Source organism: Pavona decussata, unplaced genomic scaffold (assembly GCF_977016875.1).
Source record: "Pavona decussata unplaced genomic scaffold, jaPavDecu1.1 SCAFFOLD_67, whole genome shotgun sequence".
Taxonomy (NCBI): domain Eukaryota; kingdom Metazoa; phylum Cnidaria; class Anthozoa; order Scleractinia; family Agariciidae; genus Pavona; species Pavona decussata.
In genome coordinates, this window is record NW_028145486.1 from 1,378,338 (window position 1) to 1,401,812 (window position 23,475).

Here is a 23,475-nt window from a genome sequence, read left to right on the forward strand (position 1 = left end):
AAAGAAACATTTGCATCAAACTTTCACCAGCTTCAGTTTTAATTCGGTCCAAATTTGCAGCCTTATTAGTTTTGTTCTCGTGTCATTACAGAGTGTACATGCTACATTAATCTATTTTGGTATTTTTTCTTGTATCTCGAGTCTAAAAGGATATTGGAAAGAAATATCTCTGTAAATAAAGGAATTACCACCATTAAGAATTCAAAGGTAAACAATTCCGCACACTTTGATAGCCCTAGTCGATTAAAACTGTCATTTTCCCCACGTTTCCCATGCAGCTGGGAGCTCAATTACTGTGAGATCTGAATAATTGATCGCTAACAAAAACACAAAGCTAGCAAAGGGTGGCTGTCTCAGAACATCCTCACTGAGAAGTCATCTCACTTCACTGAAGAATGGCGGGCTGTTCTCTCACCTTTCTAAATTTGCTGCTAGTGTGCGTCGTTTGGGGAACTTGGCTCCACTGCATTAAAGGTACGTTAGAAAAGTGTGATAAAATAGAAGAAACAACAACAATTTGCATGCAATTCTAGCTTAACTTAAAACCGATCCGAACTATTGATTCGTACGTAAGTGAAACCGAGTTGAGTAGATGTTCACCAAGTTTTTCGACGATTCTTGTGTGTGTCCATGTTTATTACTATTAAATGCGACTCATTTTTCTGATCAGCATGATGGATGAGGAGTTAGAAAATATAAACGGAAAACGCCTTGAGATTAATTAAATACCTTATCACTGGATTGCAGTTTTTCAGCAAACGTTTGAAATATTTCTTTTAGTAATAGCCAAAGCTTTATTGAGCTCCCCTTTTCAATTGAGGAGGAATAAAACACTTAATAATTCAGTGTAAAAACACAAGCAAAGGTTAACGAAAACGCAAAAAAAGTTGTCCGTCTAGTTTCTATTAATTGTGCAAGAACATGGCCAAATTTTTTCTATGTATTTGATGGTAAATTTATCATGTTTTGATATTCTATAAACACAAAAGCTTTAAAATTTGTTTTCTAAAGACTGATGACATAGGTTTCTTCCTTTTCAATTTGGCTTTCTCTTTCTCTAGCTGCTAAGCTACTTAGGGCAGGCAGCTAGGGTCATGTTCGGAAAGCCGGACATTATTGGGCTCAGAAATTCGGATTATTTAAATTGTGCCGAAGAAAAACTAGCGTTTTCTTTAGCGACAGGTCACCTCAGACATTCATAACGCTGAAAGAGCGAGAAAAGGCCAGATGGAATTTTCGGAAAGCAAACAGCAGCTTGTAAAGTTGGGGAATGATAAACCGTTGCCTAAAATTTTGTAAACTTAAATTTTAAGGAGTCCGAACAGATTAAACTGCGTTAGCTTACAAAAATTTGCCTTTTAAAAGTTCATATGTACAAGGGTGGGAATTTAGGAAGCAACGTTTTATCTTTTCCTGCTTTAATATTCTTGTTGGGTGCCCCGGATTAATAGAAATTTTTGGTAATAAATTCATGACCGGAGAATTAAGCTACGGAATCCACGCCAGAAGAACTAGGATGGCTATCGTTCATTCTGCACATCAATCCATTTCATGGTAACCATTTCAACTGTAAATATCGCCAACAACGCTAGATAAAATCGATCTCTTGAACATGAAAATCGTTTTGAAGTTTCAAATTATACAATTTTTTTTTGGTTTTTTCCAGCGGCCGTGACATGGAAGACGCAACATTTTACTGAGTTGCACAAATAAAACGAAAATATTTTCAGCAAACTTCCTCAGCCTAGCAGATTGCTGTCTTAATTTTGGACTTGCGTCAGAAGCTGTTGCCCAACAATGATTATTCCACATTTAGTTGTCAATTGTAATTAGCTTCGTTGTATGATCTCTATTTCCAATTGTTGTTTTCCTCATGGGATGACTCGTAATTAGTTCCTCAACCAATGAAAATTTGTTTTATGAAGCTATCGAGGAATTGCAAGGCAAAGTATTCGCTATTTGTACGTATTAGCGCAACCGTTCCGAAAAAAAGGGGAAAGTTAAGTGTTCCGATGAAGATACGTGTTATGGTTCCGTGCCTTTGCGGCGAATTCACGGCGGAGGGAACGAACTGCTTCTGCTGAGCCGCATTGCAACACTGATTTCCTCTTTTAATTAAGGAAGTACTGACGTTCAGGAGATGGCGAAGAAAAATTGTTTTTTATTAACTACCAAAAAAATGACTCAATTGTTTTTCCCCCGTAAAAACCTTTGATGGTAGATTTATTAGGTTTCGATATTTACAAACGCAAAAGATTTAACAAGCCAGAACACGCGCGTGTAAGACTTGCTTTTTAAGGACTGCATGGAAACATACTTTTTTATTTGGTTTTTCCTATTTTTTTTTTTTTCGTCGACCTATAAAGCGAAAGGAGACTTGGGCGTCTCCTCCTCAATTTAGTTGAATAATTCATTCATTCTCGGCCAGACGCGAATTCAGTGCGAGGCTTGCCGAGCAAAACACAAAGCTTTTTATTCTCCTGAGACTCAAAATGGCCGCCGTGTGATAAAGTTCTATTGAGATGGAAGGGACGTTTTGTGGTGAATCCAGCAAGTTTTATTTTTAACATTGCATCATAGACAATTTATTTACCTCTGAACTTGGTTAAGCAACAGTCTTAACTGTAACGTACCATCATCGTAGCAATAGATTCTGGCTACTATGTTGGTGACAAAGTCGCATCATTAAATTCAGTGCACATAAGCGTGCTGCTGTGTGGCTCAGAAAAAAACTTTAGCACTCGCTCTTATGTCAACAAATTCCTGTCATAAAAAACGTTATTGAAATGACACAAGTATTTTTTCATTCAGTGACACAGTCATACTCGGAAAGAAAGAAATCTAAGTTCTCCCAACAGGAGTGGAACCTGTGACCTCCCGGTGACTAGGTCAGATGCTCTAATCGACAACTAAGCTGTAGGAGACTCATAGGAGCTAGGCCATTAAACTACAGTGCTAGTCAAATAACTTAGGACAATGCTCTCTCAATGTTGGCTCATAAGTTTGACAAGAACAATTGCCGAAAACAACATTGAGAGGGGCGAGAACAGCAGGAGAGGGACATTTACCGCTTGGTTGTGAACTGTCCCAAGGGAACTTGACTAGTACTGTAGGTTCAGGTTACAAACATCCTGTTTACTGGTAGGATTTGAATACTGATGAGTGACAGTTTGGTGACGGTTTCTTTTCTGTGCGATTTAACAAACAAAATTGGTGCGATTTTGGTTATGAAAATGTTTTGTGCCAACGACAATTCGAAGCTCGGTTGTACGAGAAAAACAATTGTGAGTGAAAATTATTTTTGTTATTTTTTGCAGGTGATTGTGGAGAGATTCGACGGATTAAGTTTTATCCACCGAACAACAGCCGTTATCTCGAGGGCCACGTATTTTTAAATCGTTCTATCGGAATACACAGACAATGTGAAGACCAATGTCTTCTGGAGAGTGAATGTGTCTCGGTCAATATTGGTCCACCAAGTAACGATAAATTTATTTGCCAATTAAGCAACTCAGACCAAGTGCAGCATCCACAAGACTTAAAACTACGCCGCGACTGGACATACAAAGGAATAGAGGTATGAACAACAAATAAGTTAGTAATGCTGGTTATATATGACAATGACGAAATGACAATGATGATTACCGTGGTGATCGCGTTTTCGATGACCAGTTAATGGTGAAATTGTCATTAGTTTTTAACATTTATTCTTTTGGATACCTCTTGATGACATAGCACCTTAAGATTTTCTTTTCTATATTGTCTGAATTATTATTTTACAATGGTTATGGACAATTAAAAGTTAATCTACCTTTCATTAAATTTATTTTTATTTTTTTATTTAAATCAATATTTATCCAGGGGCATCCAATTTAGTTTTTGTATGTCCAGTCCCAATTTATATTTATGAGTTCATCGGATTTTCTTGAACCAAAATTTAAGGACTCCTCTGGCCTAGAGGACAAGATATAGTTCCGGGAAGTTAAAATTTAAGAGGGCGGATACTAGGCAACATATACTGTAAAGAAACCGTCATTGTTTGGTGTTATACCGTTGGCCTGTTGACGTTGACATCTTAATCTGCTTAATTATTAAATATACTTTCTTCATAAATCATTCTGTTTCAGCCGCTTCAAAGAATGTGTTTCTTTCTCTTCAGAATCTTTGCGCCAGTAATCCTTGTGTGAACAGTGGAAAATGCCTCATGGGATTTACCAACAAGAAATACCTGTGTGTTTGCGAGGTTGGCTTTACAGGAGAAAACTGTGAAAACGGTAATACAATCCAAATGTTTTATTAACAACATTTTTGTCTCAGCTGTAGGCATGCTACGTGAATTTTTAAATGTAAATACACGATAAGGCGAATCATTTAAGCTTTTTTAGCATACTGAAATAGAACTTACCACTTCATATGGTAAATCAATGGTAATCACCGGACTGATGTTTGTTAAAAATTATGATTGTACCATTGAGAGCTATTTCTATTAGGGACTGTGCAATAATTATCAGGAGGGAGGGGGGGGGGGCTGAAAAACCAGAGTTATCTAGCAAAAACTTAGACAGTACCCCCCCTCCAAAACTAAAAAATTAGTTCTAAGCCCCCCTCTGTTGTGTTAAAAATAACGTCGCACCCCCCCCCCCCCCCCACCAACACGCACACACACGCACTCACTCCTCGCCGCCACCATTACCATAGATGCCTTTAAGTGCATACCTTTTATATTGTCATGCTACTGTAAGCGTACGCTTACTTGTTGGATGTCGTCGTCTGGAACAAATAATACCTCATATGAGTGTTGAACAAAGCCATCCGTTTCGGAGTCATCTGAATCCAACTCAGAGTTGTTTTCGGAAGTGCTTGTGTGAGAATCAGAGTCGCATTCGGAATCACTGGATAGGAGTTCTGTGTCACTGTCATTGGCACTAATTCTTTCGTTGTTTCGTGTTCCAGTTTGCGAGAAATCAAGAGCACGTGCTACCAGCACGGCTTTGCTTCCAGATACAGGAAGATTGTTCTGCTTAAGATAGATCTTAATTTGTCTTGCTGTGAGGGATTTGACTTCATCTTCTTCTTTCCAGTTAATGTCTGGAAGGGTATTGCGCTCAGCTTCCCTTTTTTTAGCTTTCAATGCAATAAACTCACGGTGTTGAACAAAACGTTTGAGAAAACTTCTGAAGCCAGAAAGAGAAAGGAGCAGAGAAAAAAATCAAAGAACACGAGATTGAACGCTTCAAATAACAGACGAAAAAGGGCTTGCATTATATTTAGATCCTTGGGAGGAGAGCCTGTTGAACTTTGTTATGAGCCAGAGATGTATGGAATTCAGCAAATCGATTCAGTCGATGAAGAAACATTACTTTTATTCACATCAAAAACCGACAAAGCTTGTCTACGAGATCTGTTTGATTCCCATTGTTTTACAGGGGATGCTAAAAAACAAGTGCATGATTTTTGCTTTACATAGGGTCAGCTTAATTAAATAGAAGAAGGGTTAAAATTAATCACTTATCTTTTCATTTTGATGGAATTTTTTCAATAATCGTTTAACAGCTGTTCGTATTGATATTTGTTACAGTCTATCATGAGGCCTGTATTGAGAATCTTTAATTGCGTTTAAGTTTATTTACATTTCGAATAAAACTTAAGGCCCCCCCCTCTGTCAAATGAGTGATTTTACTTTGACCCCCCCTATCTTGGCAGCAATTTTAGGTAATGCCCCCCCCCTCTGGTTTTTCAGCCCCCCCCCCCCCCTCCTGATAATTATTGCACAGTCCCTTACTGGAATTTGCGATTACAGTGCACCCCAATTTTTGGCTAGTAAGTTCATGCCTTCATTTCTGTTTGCATTATTCTCTCATTATTCAGATATCGATGAATGCAGCAGTGGCAGCCATAACTGCAGCGAGATTGCAACGTGTATAAATACCGATGGACACTTTAACTGCAGCTGCAAGCCAGGATACATCGGTGATGGATACTTGTGTTCAGGTATAATGAGTCCTTTTTCGTAGTTATAAAGGTAGCTTACCTTTATTTTTGGCTGATCATCTTATTTCTGTCTCCATTACTCTCTTATTATTCAGATATCGATGAATGCAGCAGTGGCAGCCATAACTGCAGCGAGCGTGCAACGTGTATAAATACCGCTGGACACTTTAACTGCAGCTGCAAGGCAGGATACATTGGTGATGGATACGTGTGTTTAGGTATAATGAGTCCTTCTTCGTAGTTATAAAGGTAGCTTACCCTTATTTTTGGCTGATCATCTTATTTCTGTCTCCATTACTCTCTTATTATTCAGATATCGATGAATGCAGCAGTGGCAGCCATAACTGCTGCGAGCATGCAACGTATATAAATACCGATGGACACTTTAACTGCAGCTGCAAGGCAGGATACATTGGTGATGGACACGCGTGTTTTGGTATGATTTGCCGTTTTATTTACACAGACTGTTCAATTCATTATTGGCTGATTATTCAACAACTGATTGTATTACTCTTGCGTTATTTTAAAAGACATTGATGAATGCAGCAACGGTAGCCATGACTGCAGCGAGAATGCAACGTGTATAAATACCGATGGACACTTTAATTGCAGCTGCAAGCCAGGATACACTGGTGATGGACGTGTGTGTTCAGGTATAATTTGTTTACAGCTCTTATCACATTTGTTATTTGACACGATTACAACTGATTTTCAGAACTAAAACTTCATTGTAATAGAATTGCTATTAACTGTTTTTTTTTTTTTTAATAAAAAGTAAGTGAAGTACAGAAAAACTAGACGAGAAAAGCTTGAAATGTTAATAAAAATTAAAGTTATGGTTGATGGAATTGAGTCACGAAGCCATAACGGCTTACAGTCTAAAATATCCTGACTATTACTTGCACAATGTTTGGAACATCGTTATTCTCTAAGTGGACGCTGGAATTTGGAAGAAAGTGTGGTTGGAAGTGAGTTTAAAAATGCATTAAATTAAAATAATAATAATAATAATAATAATAATAATAATAATAATAATAATAATAATAATAATAATAATAATAATTAATAACATTTTTAGACAGTTTCGCCCAAAACACTATAGAGCAACTTGGGTTGTTAGTGGACTGTCTGTTATTTGTCTGTTTATTATTAGCTTCAAATTTTAATTTTCAATGACCTTTAAACTTTTTCTCAATAAATGCTTAAACTCCTCTTTAATTTTTTCTTTAAAAGTATTTTAAAAATAAATTAAAAATCCTCAAGCATATATTGCGCCGTGGACTAAAAGCTAATGGGAGCCTTTTAGGATGAAATGTAATCTCGCCAGGATAGAAAAAATTAAACTGAACTGAACCGTATTTAAAAAAGAGCCAGTTAACCAGAATGCAAACTTAATGAGGGACTATCGCAGTTGAGTACGCAGTTGCGAAGAGAGGGCCTCCAAAAATGCAGATTTTCAGATGGCATTCCAACCCATCACTGCTTTGATACCGGCCGAGCAGTGCTCTACCAACTGATCTCCCAAACCACGCGGCGTGCTGGTCATAAATTTTGTAAGTTCGTTACATACCTTTATAAAATAGCCAGGGTCAACAAAGCACTGTGATTGGCCAAACTGAGTTCTGTATAACTCCACAATGCACGAAGCATACGTATGGTGCGTGCATTATAATTGTACATATGCACGGAGCACACGTCAGTTTTTTTGCCTGTGAAAAATCTGAGAAATGCAGAGACAGAATGTGCTGTCACTCCAGCGATTCGCAAAGAACAGTCTCTTGTACTGATGTTTTCAGACTTTTAATTAACTTAAACTTGACTTGGAGTTAACTTCTTGAACTTGCTGACGACGTGACGAAAAAGTAAAACAGTTTGACTTTTTCCTTGATTGCGCTGTCGCGTGCCCTGTCGTGATCTTCAAGAGCGCGCGTTATTAAATTACGCGTTATCTCTTGTAAGGAGAAACTTGATGTTGATTCATTAAAATTCGCACTTGTCTGAGGAGTTGCGATTGTTTATATTTTATAAAAGAAATAAAAAACTTGTCCCTCATGCATTGTTGAGTTATATAAGCACTTGGGAATTTTTAAGAACACTGGAGAAGTGCAGAGAGGCACTCGCCATCTCTACACTTCTCTCGTGTTCTTAAAAATTTCCGCCTGCTTATATAACTCAACAATGCTCTCGGCGCGTTTTTTATTTCTTTAGTGGTGGAAGAACAGACAAAAGTGAAATACTGTAACTAAAAGATCCTATATATTAAATGTTGAGCTGTGGATGACAAATTTGATAGATGCAACTGCTTAGGACGCGTGCACAACATCGAAGTTCTTTCATCTATTAATATAAATCTTTCATCCAAATTTCACATAGATGATATGCCATTATTATCGTATATTTCACTGCCACGTAATATCAGTTTGACTTTGTATGAAAATGGAAAGTAAAATTGATACGACAAAACGTGATACAGCATGTTTTTTCCCGAAAAAGCAATCTCATTGTAATAACCATGTTTCATCATCAATTTTGTATTGATTTTGCCCTCAATTTCCAGACATGTGTTTTTTGTATCTCCAAAGATTGTTCCAGTAATTTGCACCGCTTCGAAAAACATCAAGATTTGCCAACCAAAGCAGCCAACGCCGTTGAACAGTTCAGAATCGATGGAAGTGTGTTTCTTGCTTTCGCTAACCGAAATGATGACAATAATAGCTTCAGCCCCGACTCTTTCATTTACAAAATGAACGATTCGTCCGGAAACTTCTTCCTCTTCCAGACCATAGCCACCACCGGAGGACGGGACATTGAATATTTTACAATTGCTGATAAACATTACATTGCTGTTGCCAATATCCAAGATGGAAATACCTACAAACTAAACTCCTCCATTTATCAGTGGGATGGACATCGGTTTGTTTTTATGCAAAACATTCCAACAGATGAAGCAAGTGGCTTGAATTTTTTTGAAATATTGTCAGGGCAATTTCTCGCCGTGGCAAACACGAGAAGCACAAAGTCTGTCATCTACAAATGGAAAGGGAACGGCTTCGAAAAATTTCAGGAAATAGAAACCGAGCAAGCCAAGGCGTGCACAGCTTTTGTGATAAACAATGACACATTCGTTGCCTTTGCAAACTTCAAGAGCTCTGCCAAATCCACTGTATTCAAATGGTCAGGAACTGAATTTTTTAAACTGCAGTCTCTTCAGTCTCATGGAGCATATGATGTGAAGGCTTTTAACACGAATGGTGAAACCTTTCTCGCCTTAGCCAACCACAAAAATGGAAGAAATTTCAACATCGACTCGTTCATTTACAAGTGGAATGGTACCAGATTTGTTCTGCTCCAGTCCATTCCAACTCGTGGAGCTCGCGCCTGGCATCCATTTGTCATGTGCCGTCAAACGTTCCTAGGTGTGGCCAATTACTATGATACTAGTAATTACTACAACACACAGTCAGTTATTTACCGGGCGTCTGGAATGACCTTCATCAAATACCAAGAGATTTCAACCGTAGCATCTTCTGATATGACGTCATTTGAGTACGAAGGTCACACTTACCTGGCATTTGCAAACGTGCGTAACTTTTCGACACGCAACTTTAAAAGTACCGTGTACAAATGGGTCTAAAATGGAGCTAAGTAATGCAAACAAACCGATCTTGCCAAAGAAGTTGAACAAAGACACTGAAAGTGTATTTTAGCTTAAAAGCATCTTTGTGAAATTTTGCTTGTCGAAGCCAAGAAAGTGTTACTCAACATCATAGTGATAAGGAAAAACCTCATATGCATTTACTTTCAACACTCTTTTACATTCGCGACTACAAAACTAGTTTCGTCAATAGACCTCGTCAGTTGGTAGGCACAGTTTGTTTTTAAAATACAGACGACTTCATATAATATAGCACGAGGAATAACCCTATCTAAGTAACTAAGTAACAATAACGCTATATGGATGGGGGGGGGGGGGGAAATAAAAAAAAGTACAATGCAAAATACAAAAACAACAAATAACAGCAAAATATATATATACAACAAAATGAAATAAAATCAAAAAATAGTTCAGTTCCTATTGTGCAATAGTCATATGAAGTAATGTTTGTAGCTTCTTTTCATGTTTGCGTGACAACAGCCCTTGGGATCCGGAAATAGCTCCACTCGCCTTTCGTGTTGATCAATTGACCTTCGGTAACTTGATGAATCCTGACCGATTCAGTGATCTGTCTCAGCATCGCATCGTTTTGAAACATTCCTGTGACATTCATGATGAAGCCCGGGACGTCTCCCCCATGTTTGTCACAGGAATGTTTCAAAACGATGCGATGCTGAGACAGATCACTGAATCGGTCAGGATTCATCAAGTTACCGAAGGTCAATTGATCAACACGAAAGGCGAGTGGAGCTATTTCCGGATCCCAAGGGCTGTTGCCACGCAAACATGAAAAGAAGCTACAAACATTACTTCATATGACTATTGCACAATAGGAACTGAACTATTTTTTGATTTTATTTCATTTTGTTGTATATATATATTTTGCTGTTATTTGTTGTTTTTGTATTTTGCATTGTATTTTTTTTATCCCCCCTCCCCCCTATCCATATAGCGTTATTGTTACTTAGTTACTTAGATAGGGTTATTCCTCGTGCTATATTATATGAAGTCGTCTGTATTTTAAAAACAAAACTGTGCCTACCAACTGACGAGGTCTATTGACGAAACTAGTTTTGTAGTCGCGAATGTAAAAGTGTGTTGAAAGTAAATGCATATGAGGTTTTTCCTCATCACTATGAGCTTAAAAGCAGGATGTAGAAATAAACTAAAAATTACTGAAATTTAAGGAAAGGTCACGCTGTGTGGTTATGTCACGCTAGATATGCCAATGTAAGCAAATTTTGTTATTATCATGTCACACAGGTCTATCAAGCGAGGTAACACGAGTTTATCACAGTAGATTTTATGTCCAGTGATTGCTGTAAACTTTTATTGTCCATTAAATCACATACAAGTTAATTAAAAGAGAACAGAAAAGTCAATTAAACCAAATTTAAAACAATCTACATATGCAACTAAAGGAAATCTTTTCCTTTCAAATGCATTTCTTGCCCAGTTGTTTGCTACTGAGACGTATTAAATCTTTCCTTTAACATTAACTGTCTTTAACTGTGTTATTTCGTTCTATTTTTTAATATTGTTACCGAAAATGTGGGAGCATTTCGGGGTCTTTTTCTTTATCGAGTTTTGTTTGAAGAAAAGACCATAACTTTGAAAATATAAATTCGAAGCCACGTCCATCTCAGCCTCAAAGTGCACTGATGTAACGATTGGCTTATTCGACTCTTTACGGAGAAATATATTTTTTAATCTACCCCAAGAAAAAAGTGAGTCAGACCATACCGAAAACCAGAAAAGAAATTTGAGGCATCTTGGCCTTCAACAATGGAGCAAACAGTGGTACACGGATTTCTTTTTGTTTGAGGGACAGGGGGAGGGAGGTGAGAAGGGTGAAAATGGGGTGTGTGAAGATTGCGTAACATGGTACAGCCCTTTTGTTTAGTAGTTGTAATGCAGGGCTCGAAATAATTTCCGGAGAGTCTCCGGACACGATGACCGGCCCAATTCATTTTAGCTCGGTCACGTACCGTTTCTGGCCGGTCAAATTATATAAAATAAATAACTCTTCAAACAGGGGCCCATGAACCAAAACTGGCGTTATATATTTCCAAAAAAGTTAGAGCACTTTAAAGCACTCATTGTCAGCAACAAAAGTAAATTACAGCAGCAAAATGAAAATAAGCTTACAGTGTATGTGTATTAATACGTACTGTACACTGTCGGAAAGACTAACCCGCAACGCGTTAAATATCGTTATAGTATACATTAAATTTGTAAATAAGTAAATGCACAGTAAATGCCTCCAAATATAATGATTTCTGGTGTACGTATCACGGTGTGAGATCTTGATCCTAAAACTCCGCCAGTAATCTATCTACTCCTCATTACAAGAGATCCATCGAGAAAAGCTTAGTAAGCAGGCATTTTAACTTGGGTGTGCCGGAACCGGACGACACATCAAGTGTTCAAGAAATATGGATTACGAATTGTAAACAACGGTTCTTGTTGCATTTCACCCAGGTTTTCAGATCAAAGTTCCGCAAATGACAATACACAGCAACTTGCTACGACTGAAACAACTGAACAGCATGGAAATTTTAACTTATTTCATTTCAAAACGATCAAATGTGACCGGTCAACATGACCGGCAAGACGAAAGGTTGACCGGTCAACTCCCAAATCAGTCCGGACATTGTCCGTTGACCGGCCGTTATTTCGAGCCCTGTAATGTAAAATGTACTGTTGTTTTTTTGCTTGTTGCGTTATCGAAATAAATAAAAAATAAATACATTAAAAAAGAAAAAAAGAAAAATCAAAGGTCCGAATTATTTTGCACTATTCTCATCTGTGTACTGGATAGAGGAGTGGCTATGCAATAGACACCATCTTTTGAGGTTGAAAAACGCAGGGGCGGGGGGGGGGGGGGAGGGGGGAGAAGTGCAGGCAGCGACCACCATCTATTTGCGGTATAGTGGGACTTCTTCTTGTCTAGTAGTTTTCACCAGTTCCTCAAGTGTCGAATGACGAAACACTAGATCCTCAAACGGCTGGAAATGAAGCCACTGCCTGCATGTGTTAACTTACAACCATTTTGCTGCTAAAACTCTCGACTAAAATGTGTTCAACACATCTTTATTAAACTTCATTGAATCTTTACCTACAAGGTAAGTTGAATGGTAAAATGCGTAAAATATGTGTAAAGCAAGAAAAGCAGATCTCTACAAAATGTTGAAAACCATTTAATTTCATGTGAATCACAAAAGGGTACGAGTTTAATTTTGACAAAAACATCCAGCGCGACGCATGGGTAAAAGGGTGAGTCTAAAAAAGATGGAAGGCGACACACAACAGCAGTCATTAACTGCATCAAGTCAAATCATTCAAAGCTTTACTTTAAAACCGCGTGTAATTTGGTCCTTAAAACTTGTCCCACGATTTTGTTCGTGTTCACCTCTGGACCCAGTTGTTCGAAGCCCGATTTATCTAATCCTTGGTTAACGTCAACTTTGATTGGAGTTTAATTGCTAATCAGTGAGGACTCTTTAAACAAATTTTGTTCTTCGGTTTTGACGTGGTCTTTTCTTAACTTTAGCTTAAAATTAGCTTTTAATAACATTTTACATGAGCGAGATGAAAACATCGAATAATTTTTAATCGGGGATTAGCGTTAATCGGCTTTCGAACAACTGGCCCCAGATCATGACAGTAAATACTTAGTAGGGACCTTACGAATGCAAGACGGCAACGCCAACGAAAATGTCACTTGGAAATATTTCTTTCTCTCGTTTGTGCTACTTCGCGATTATTTTAACTCGTTTTAACTTCTACATAAACGACAAATTACCCAGGAACCAAATTAGTAGGAGTCGCGTTCAAGTTAAGAAAAAAAAAGAAGGAAAAATTCACCGTCGTGAGCGCTCAGGTTCTCCACAAAACCTTGAATTTGGTCATTTCACGCTGTTTTGCAGAGGACGACAGAGTCGGGTACCGAAACTTAAAACGCACGCGCAGAGCGATTGTTTTTGCTCATTACGCCCTTAGTTTTGTGCGTTGTCATTGCCGTCGCTGTCGTGTTTTCGTACTGTTCATGAAGTTGAAACAAGGATTCTCCTAATTTACCTCTACTAAAACAGATATATTACATTTCAATAAACCTAATATTTTTTTAACCTAAAAAGGAAAATTGAATAAAATATTCCCAGCTACGTCGGTCTTTTTCTCACCAAGGCTACGACTTCGAAGGCTTACAGAACAGAGACTGGACTTCCCTTTTATAAGAATGACGGGCTACTCATTCAAATGTTGAATATACTAACTTTAGCAGTCACTTTACAGTGACTAGTTTCCATGGAATCAGGTGAAATACCCTTAAGATAAAACTCCCCAGGAACAGTGCCGTGAGTGATATCTTTCTGGCCTCAGTTGTTCAAAGGCCAAATAACTTTATCCGCTGGATAAGGCACTCTTCAGCGTCTAAAATATACTTCACGTTAATTGTTGTACAAGGCTTTCGTACACTCCCCAACTAAGCAGTGGTAAGAGTGTGCATATGCGCTTCAGTGCATGAGGAAATAATGAAATCTTTGCTGTCAGATTGAAACTGTCGGATAGTGACTTATCCAGCGGATAAAGTTATCCGGCCTTTGAACAACTGGGGCCTGATGTGTTGAAATTATTTTAGGAGATGTTATACCTCGAAATGTTTTGATAGTGAGAAATTTTGACTACGAATGTGGCGATTTTTGAGGACTCTTTTAAAACTAACAGACTACAATGCACTTCTCTATTCTCTAACCCTCGATCACAGCTATATAAGCTCCAAAGAATGAGTTCCTAACAAAGAGTCTTTTAAAAAAATTGAACTAGAACTTTGAAGTTTTCAAAACTAACTAAAATTAAGCAGTTTGAAAGGTTCTTAAAATGCTTAAGCATAACTCACAAAAGTAAAACCCCCTATTAACAGTCAACTGGCAAGGATAAAACACAACTAAGCAGTGACAACATCGGAAAGCCAGTTTGTTTGAAGAGTGTCCAACACCTGATCATCGCTAAGGTATTTTAGTAACAGCTTGCATTCTTCACTGTTAGCATCTCGTAGAGTTTCTTGGTTTGGCTGCGGCTTCATGAGTGATTTAGTGTCCTGCAATACCTAGAAACCGGTAATCAAAATGACTGCCATTTAACAAATAGACTGATTCCATGTTGCCGTGTGTCTATTCAGTATTAGTATAAATCTACTAGTGTTCTATCACGAATGCCATTCTCTGATTGGCTACGCTACTCGCTATCTATTTTGTGATAGATAGTGAGTAGCCGCTTTCAACAAAATGGTGGCCGCTTCCTTGCATTTTCAAAGTGTCTGCGATGAGGATATAGATAATTTACTTGTTTAGTTTTAAACGAATAGTAGATTTATACTAAAACAATTAGATTATTTGCTCTCAATTTCTATGCATGATAGCTGATTCGGGCTGCGCCCTCATCAGCTATCACGCAATAGAAATCTCTAGCTCATAATCTAATTGTTAAATAATGATCAAAATGACAAAATGTGGTAAGAACAAAAAAGTGGCACATGAGGCACAGCCGAGTGTGTCACTGATGTTCTTAACACAATTTGACGTCTTCTGTGATCTATTACTGAACAGACGCACAGCAACATGGAATCTATTTGTTTTATACAATAAATAAGCAAAAGTTGTTAATGTTGACATCATTTATGCATCTGTCCTCATATAGATCATAAGTGAGCACAAATCAAAATGCGTGTAGAATTCAGCTTATAATATAAAAGAAGAAAGAAAAATGTATGGTCAGGCCCTGTGTTGGCCTGAATTCCACCACTCCCTTGGGTCCGGCTTTCCTCCTCTTTGGAGGTTGAGCGTGGGCTCATTTCCTGAACATTGGCTGGTAATGGAACCTAACCCTGTGTCCAGGGTAGCCTGTGAAGGGAATGTTTCCGTGGAGTTTTCTGCTTTCCGTATTTTGGATGTGTGCGCAGTGAAAAATGCACAAACGGAAACGTTTCCTGCGCAGGCTTGACAAGGTCCAAATTGAACCAGCCTGGTGCCAGTTGTTCAAAGGGTATTGTTGTATTGCTTCCTCAGATAACTGTCCCTGGTTGTTCACGTACATTTAGATTTTATACTATATTGCACTGTTTAGAAGGTATATAAAATAAAAGACAGCAAGAAAACAACTAGAAAATATGTGTGCCATGACCAGGATAACCTTTTAATAGCTTTTTGAGTTGCTCTACTACACTGCAGCTCAATTCTCTGATCCATCATCTTTCATTAAAAGTAGTTGTATCATTATGACTGTGCATGTACCTTGTTAGACATAGCTGCCAATGATTTCACCCTGCTGTTAACCTGTTCCATAAAATTCCCTGTCTTCAAAACTTCCATGACCAGTCCATTCTCCCAGGCTTCTGTAGCAGCCATCTTGTGGTTTAACAATAGCATTGACACCGCCTGCCAAAATTTTTTTTAAAAGTCCTTTATTGCTGCGGAGCTTGGATAAAATTCAATGAAACTACAGCTGTAGACTGTCCAAAGTCCCCTATTTTTCCCTGGAATTTTCAAGGCTCGCGTGCTTCGATCGAACTGCTGCCATCTTGGTTTGTAAAGGTGAGCGCCCCTCAGTAGTTTAGACACTCTCCTATCGAAGTATACAAGTCTCGAAAATTCCCAAGGGAAAATAGGGCACCGTGAACAATCAACAATGTAACACAAATGGTTATCTTAAAGTAAACCAGCAATGGAGGGCAATCTTAAGACTAATAACAAAATTACATGTAACCACAATGTTAGCAGTCTTGACAGCGACGGGATGGTACAGTGGTGAGAGCACTCGTCTCCCACCAACGTGGCCTGGGTCTGATTTTCGGACTCAGTGTGTCATATGTGGGTTGAGTTAGTTGTTGGCTCTCGTCCTTGCTCCAAAAAGGTTTTCCCTGGGTACTCCAGTTTCCCCTCTCCTCAAAAACCAACGCTTTGCACTCCAGAATGGGCAATGACAATCGCATAGGCTAATTTACATGTTACAATTTGTCAGCTAATTTCTTTAAATCTGTTGGTGTAGCATAGAGTGAAAATCAGCTTGATTCAGAAAAGCTACAGCGCTGCCACCGATTTTTATAAATCGGGCCAAGTTTTGTCTACTCCCTCATTTCCTTTGTCAAATTGAGCCAAATCAGCCTGTTTAATCGGCATGTGTAAATTGAGTAGGATCTCTACCCATGAGGGTACAGTCAAGGCCTCACCATTGATTCTTTACATAAAGGCCTGTGAACAAGGTACCATGAACAACTAAGATTATGTCAATAAACAAACTTGTTCTAGAAACATAATGATGAAAACAATACTGACTCAGAGCAAAATTTAGTTTTTCGGAACAAAATATTTCAATGTTATCTCAAAGTCTTCAACGTCTTAACAAGATCAAATGACTGAAGAAGACTTCGAGACAACGTTGAAATATTTCCTTCTGAGAAACTATCTGCCCTGAGTCAGTAATTTTTTTATGATCATCCCCATAATATTGTTATTTTTTATAAGTTCCAACCAATTCACAAAATGAAACATTTTAGCTCCAACAAAAAATGCACTCACCCCAGTTTTCCCAAGTAGGTTTGCAAGAACAGAAGAACAACATCCTATTGGTGGGTGACCCCATTTGGTAAAACACATCTGAAAAGTTGCCTGGAAAAAAAAAATAACAATAGCAATAACTGTATTTTAAAGAAGGAACAGTGTGGGCAGTCCAACTGCAAACAGTACTCTGTCTGGTCCTTTATGAAGAAGCCAATCAAAACCAAGTGATTAAAATTAAACTATTGGGACATTTTTCTTTGCCATCATCAATGTGTAGATGTAGCTCTCTGACTAAATCTATACGATTTTACTTATTGTCTCGTCGACTCAGAAGCCTTGCCAACCGCATGTCAACACCAAGGGTGGACACATCCAGGGCTTGATACATGAAGTCCTTGGTGGTTTTTCTATGATCAGCTTAGTAAACTCTTCGACTCTTCAATTATGTCATTATTTCTGTATGGATTAGAAGTGTGGGGCTCTGCCTATCAACACAAATATTTAGATCAGATTGACACATTTTTTTCAGCGAGCCTATAGTTTTGGCTATACAAGCAAGATCATTTTGATATCCAATGTAATTACAAATAGGGACAGTGATCTTTTCAATAGAATCACAAATGACACTGGTCATGTATTAAATAACTTACTCCCTCCCAAATGTACTAGGGTTCTTAGAGAAAGGGGACGTGACTTTATACTTCCCAAAGTAAAAACCGAACGATTTAAACGCGCCCTTGTAAATTGATGTCTTTTTTAAATATATGTTTTAATATCTTTTAGTTTAATCTTTTTCAATTTTATAATGCATGTGATTGGTTATTGATTGTAAAGACACACGTACATGTTTGTTGTGACTGATTTCTTAATAAAGACTTCCAAAGACTTCTACTATGTCACCAAATAGGAGAACAAAGGAACCACCAGTTCTGCATCACACAGAGGGCTAACTGTTTCTTTGCAGAGTCATGGCAAAGGCATAACTATTGGTCTGGCCAGGATTTAAACTTGCAACCTTTCACTCTGCAGTTCAGCATTAGAACAAACTTAGCCCACCAGGAAACAGTATGTCACAGCTGGGATTAGATTTTTCAGGCTCTTTTAAGGAAAAAAGATTAACTGTAAAACTCCCTCAAAAGGTGGATTGCATAATGCATACATGTACAGCAAAAAAATCATGACATTTGTAATTTTCAAGGACGTTCCAGGACCAGCAATCTAATGATGATAATTAAACTTTTGAGGACTTTCCACTCGTGGAAAAATGCCAAAACCAAATTCCAGGAATGGATGCTGAGGATTTCACAACCCATATGAACCCTGAGAGATTTTTAAAGAAATCATACTTCACCAGTGCCATAAAAATAGCTCTAATGCACTGACCTTGCTGCATGCATACACCACATCACACAAGCCAAGAAGAGCAGTGCCAAATCCTAAAGCACTGCCATTCACTGCTGCCACAAGCACTTTTGGAAAGCTGATCAGCAGTTCAACCAAAAGCCTGCAGACCAAACAACAATGCAAGAAGTGACAAAATGACAATGTAATTGATGAAAAAGTGCCAGTGCCACTGGTGACAAAATGGTAATGCAATGAAGGGTCTGAAATTGCGACCAGCTGGTTGTCAATGCACCTAAAAATTGAGTGTTGGCGACCAGAATTCCAGGGCTAGTCATCAGCTCAGGCGACTAACTATTTGACTTTTTCAATTTTTTGAATTGGCATTCAGGGAACTAATATAGGAGGAAAATGTTAGGGCTGTTTCCAGAAGCAAAGGTGGTAAGATTCCCATTTAATGACCTCCACAACAGTTGTAATCCATGCACTGTCATCAAAGTATCGTGAATGCCATGTTTTCAGTAGTTTCTTTTAAAAGACATACTGTGGGCGCATTGCTTAACAAGTGCTCTCAATTGCCACAAAATTACATTCAGAAACTTGCTGTTCCTGGTGCTCTGCAAACCTTTAGAAATTTCTTGCAATTTGGAAATGAATAAGCGGCAAAAGAATTTATTACAGGTTTGGATACATCCTGGACCTTAAAAACATAAGAGGTTATTTTGTTATATTGGCCAAAGAAAATCCTGGCACAAGTTTGGTACCCTATCCAGGCAATATTTGCAACAAAATTGTTTGCGCTGGTTTCTTGAAAGCTTTGTGCTAATGAATGGAAAGAAAGCACTGTTGCACTCAGTTTCAATGTAAGATAGTACGCTGTTCATTTAATGAAAACTCCTTTTTCCAAAAAAAAAAAGAAGTTTGTTAACAATTTGAAAGGAAAAAAAAATGTCTAGCTGTAAAGTTGGAACAGATATGTCAAGTACGATCCAGACAATAATTATAAATAATATTACATGTCATACATGCTTTTACCTGACAAAATTAAAAATACTGGATTTTAACCCTCTGATAACACTCACTTGAACTTTTCCACCATTCGCTTTGTCTCATGCTTGTGATGGGTTTTAATTAAGTCCTGATAGTCCAGACCACTACAAAAACTCTCTCCAGCCCCGGTCAACACAACGACTTTAACTGAATCCTCTTTTGTTGCTTCATGCAGAAGGTTAGCAAGCTGATCGCACATCTGTGGAGTTTAAATTACAACAACAGGCTATAAATTTACTTGAATAATGAATGGGCCCTTTGCAGGTAATGCATGGTCACATGGTACAAAAAGCACCTTATTGGTGAGCAAGCTACACACTGGGACGTCCAAAACAAAGTGACTTCATCCAGTCAAACTTGAATTTTCTTTGTTTTGGATGTCCCAAAATTGGGAGTAACCATGCATTTTCTAGAGATAATTAAGCAACAATGGTTCTAAAAAACAGTAAAATACAAAGCAAAGTGTGGTCTTGATTATCTCTGAAAAATGCATGGTTACCCCCAATTTTCTTTTTAGATTCCATGAGCGCTTGCTAAGTTCTGCTTTCTCTGCATAGTTTTAAGCCACCCAAAAATATCCCTGTATTAGTAGGCATTATCCATAGGAAACACGAGGATTTGAGATGCGCAGAACATATATGTGCAGTAACAAAAGTAAGCACTGTCCTTAAATGATTTTGTGATAAAGACAGCAACCTATCAGAATGAGTGCCCCCTCTCAAATGTCCTAGGTGTCGCACTGGGTCTTCACGACGCCATACAAGAATTCTCCTTAAAGAATGAGCTCATCCAATTGCAATACTCTAGCAGGGTTCAAAACAAAATCAAAGCTTTTATAGAGCATAGGCTCATTTTGCAGCTTTCTTTGGATTATGTGATCTACTGTATTGCCTGGCTGGTAAAAAAAAAAAATAAATAAATGATGGCCAAGCCCTTAAAAAACACTAATTTCTGGATCTTACTGTTTTGTTTGGAAAACGTTGCGCACATCATAAATGAAACCTACCTCGGTAGATAATGCATTTTGCTTCTTTTCACTACACATGGTGATTTTCCAGATACACTCTTCTTTCATGACAGACACACACTCATCTAGAACCCCATGTGTACGAGTTGTGCGTGTTAATCTCGACACTTCGCTCTCTCCCAGCTCTGTCAGTGAAGGCGTCAAACCATTCTTTTTCCGTCGACCAGGGGACTTCTTGGCTTTTTTTGCACTTCCACTGTCTCTGTCAGGACTTTGACAATCAAGGCCAGAGTGGAGAGCTTTTTCAATAATTGTTCCATTAAGTGGACTCATCCTATGTTTTTTTGCATCCAATTCTTGACCTAGCATTTCGCACAAATCATTGGCTTCAGACCTTTTCCTTCCTCTACCTCGTCCTATTTGGTATTTTTTCAGTTCTTTCGTCATCTTTTTCACTTTTAAAATTTCATCCACCATTTCCTTGTTAGCAAGGCCCCTCAGCTTTCTCTTGTCAATATCAGTGACTTTTCTCAGTTGCCGTAACTCGGGCTTACTGGATTCCACATGAGAAACACAAGTACCATTTATTCCTAAACAAGAAAAGAAAGAATTTTGAAGAGCAGCACAGATAGTCAATTAGTGTGATTTACTGTAAGAGTGGCATCAGCATGAAGTAAGTTAGCAAGCAGTTACTGCATTCAACCAAGGAGAAAGTACCGGTAAGCTTAATCTGTGTAATAAATATTGAAGAGCTGAGATGCATTGTAGAGATCAAAACCCTTGCAAATTAATAGGAACAGGAGAATGGCTACTGTATGACTGTTATACCGTTTTCTATAGAACAGATAAAATGGGCCCTAGTCCAATAAGATTACCAACATAAATACACAACCTTTATTTAAACAAAATTGGTTTTAAATTTCAATTGGCAAATTTGAGGATGAAATGAATTAGAAAATAATGAAAAACAAATTAAATGTTGGTAAAATCTGAAATCTGAAAAATTCATTGAATCTGGGTTAATGGGCCAGAATTAATACCATTAAAAATTGTGTGACCACAGCCCCCCTGGAATTCTGTTTAACATAGGTAAAAACTCTAATGAATTTCATTATACATATGCTTGCCCAATCAAATTTCTTTTCAACCCTGAATGAATGTATTCGAACAGAAGGTGGTATGTCCCTCAAAGAATTGCATTGTCTTTCACCTACATAATGAATTGCAGTGTCCCAGTGTTATTTCTTGTGAATCTTTACTTCAGATGATCAAGTTTCCTCTACGTGTATACAGTGTCCTCATACATTATCCTCAGATTTATCCTTGGTTTAAGTTTAACGTTTAAGTTTTCAAGAAGGTGGCCTTATTGTTGGAGTAGGCAGCTGATTTTGTCGTCTTTTTTAAGAATCAGATAAACAGCCCAGCAGACTAGCTGGCCAAGATCATGAAGTGGATGGTGATTTTCGGCAGCTGCCGACTACTTTCAACAACCCTATTTTATCTTCCTATTGTTCCTGGGCATGGTAATGTATGATTAAGAGTTTGAAACAATGGAAAATAAAATTTAAATCAAGGATAAAATTGAACCACAGCATATATAAGAGACTTTGATAAGCCACATCAAAATTTCACATTTTCACATGCTTAAAATCAGCGTACAAAATTTCTTTGGCAACTCAGTGTAAAACGCCATATTTTTACCTGGCATTGGAAAAGATTTTGCCATAAACTCTGTCACAGTGTGGAGGCAGGATGTTAAATTTTCTATTGGTTCCCACGTGCTGTAAAGACGATCGTAATTCTTCCAGTGGACGAGGTATTCTTCTGTTCCTTTGGATGTCCTGCGTCTTCCTATAACTTTATCAACCTAATGATGGTGGCCAAGCCTTTTCAGTACAAATACTGGTAATGTTTAATCAACAAGGGCCCCATATTAATTAATGCATTATATAAAATTAATTACAATTTGTTATGAACTAAAAAACAAAATAAAGAAAAAGCAAACTAAAACCATGAACAACATTAATTACAGTAACTAAACATGACATCTTCCAAAGCAGCTATCAAGGTTTCTTTGGACTAGTTGATGGTCACAAATTAAATATCAAAACTGCATACATACCCGGAACATAAAACTGCTAATACAACAACCACCCGAAATTTTGTACAGTACAGAACTGTGCAGAAATGTTTGTCCTGAACTGTCTTTCGTTTGTACAAAATTAAATGATGATCAGTGTTAACAAAAGGTGTAGTAGCAAGAAAATGAGGACAACAGAAACAACCTTGGTTGATAAACAAAAGTACGCTGCACACGTGCTCTCGATGAATTCATTCCTTGCAACACAGCTCCTTTGCAGTTTCTGTGCAGAAGTGATACGTATTCTCACCAGCGAAAGCGAAGGAAATCCTACTTAAACGCGGAACGGATAAGAGATTATGTAAGTCCATTTCAGGAACCTAGCTCGATTATTAAATGCAAATTTAATAATCCATAGTGAAACTTCGGCACAATGAATGAACTGCTTGATAAAACAGAAAATGCAATAACAAATACCACGAAAATCGCCTTAAGAATTTGTCTATTTAGTATTTAAGAAGTAATACCTTAATATAGGACGTTTTGTGCAGATCGGTTGTATAACAGAGCAAGAATTAACCAAATTTGTGCATAACCTCGACAACTTACCTCATATATACTATCGGCCATGTTGCGCAGCCGCCGTTAAACTAGTAATTAAACTAGCGCGCCAAAACTGTACGCACGCGCGAAAACATTTGTTCGATATAACAGCAAAGACGATTGGTTGGCTAAAAACAATCAGGCGGAAAATTGGAAAATATCCTGCCAAAATCCGTGCTTTGTCTCAAGAGCAACATTACAGAGCTGAAGTTCTCTGCATTTTTGCAAA

At 37.9% G+C, this 23,475-nt stretch overlaps 2 protein-coding genes and 1 long non-coding RNA gene across 6 annotated transcripts; 1 reads left to right on the top strand and 2 right to left on the bottom strand.

Annotated features, from left to right (window-relative positions):
• Positions 1 to 293: 293 nt before the first annotated feature.
• Positions 294 to 9,934, top strand: LOC146477979 (uncharacterized). 3 transcript variants are annotated; one of them, XM_085112638.1, is made up of 8 exons: positions 294 to 474; positions 3,318 to 3,577; positions 4,160 to 4,274; positions 5,869 to 5,991; positions 6,087 to 6,209; positions 6,305 to 6,427; positions 6,522 to 6,644; positions 8,574 to 9,934. In XM_085112638.1, exons 1-8 carry the CDS (start codon positions 396 to 398, stop codon positions 9,623 to 9,625), a joined length of 1,998 nt encoding a protein of 665 aa, XP_084968764.1. In that variant the 5' UTR covers positions 294 to 395; the 3' UTR covers positions 9,626 to 9,934. The 3 variants fall into 3 exon arrangements, with proteins under 3 accessions (XP_084968764.1, XP_084968765.1, XP_084968766.1); XM_085112639.1 differs by lacking the exon at positions 5,869 to 5,991 and having other exon boundaries at positions 295 to 474; positions 8,574 to 9,933; XM_085112640.1 differs by lacking the exons at positions 5,869 to 5,991; positions 6,087 to 6,209; positions 6,305 to 6,427 and having other exon boundaries at positions 298 to 474; positions 8,574 to 9,932.
• Positions 9,765 to 11,554, bottom strand: LOC146477980 (uncharacterized). The gene is made up of 2 exons (XR_014865206.1): positions 11,157 to 11,554; positions 9,765 to 11,109 (listed from the first exon to the last, which is right to left on the bottom strand). It is a non-coding gene; the product is annotated as an uncharacterized LOC146477980 (long non-coding RNA).
• Positions 11,555 to 12,723: 1,169 nt separating this feature from the next.
• On the bottom strand, positions 12,724 to 23,417 carry LOC146477981 (uncharacterized protein B0272.4-like). Of its 2 annotated transcripts, none has more exons than XM_085112693.1 (8): positions 23,253 to 23,417; positions 22,265 to 22,430; positions 20,603 to 21,153; positions 19,629 to 19,795; positions 18,589 to 18,709; positions 17,224 to 17,313; positions 15,940 to 16,083; positions 12,724 to 14,756 (listed from the first exon to the last, which is right to left on the bottom strand). In XM_085112693.1, exons 1-8 carry the CDS (start codon positions 23,271 to 23,273, stop codon positions 14,595 to 14,597), a joined length of 1,422 nt encoding a protein of 473 aa, XP_084968819.1. In that variant the 5' UTR covers positions 23,274 to 23,417; the 3' UTR covers positions 12,724 to 14,594. The 2 variants fall into 2 exon arrangements, with proteins under 2 accessions (XP_084968819.1, XP_084968820.1); XM_085112694.1 differs by having other exon boundaries at positions 23,171 to 23,268.
• Positions 23,418 to 23,475: the final 58 nt, after the last annotated feature.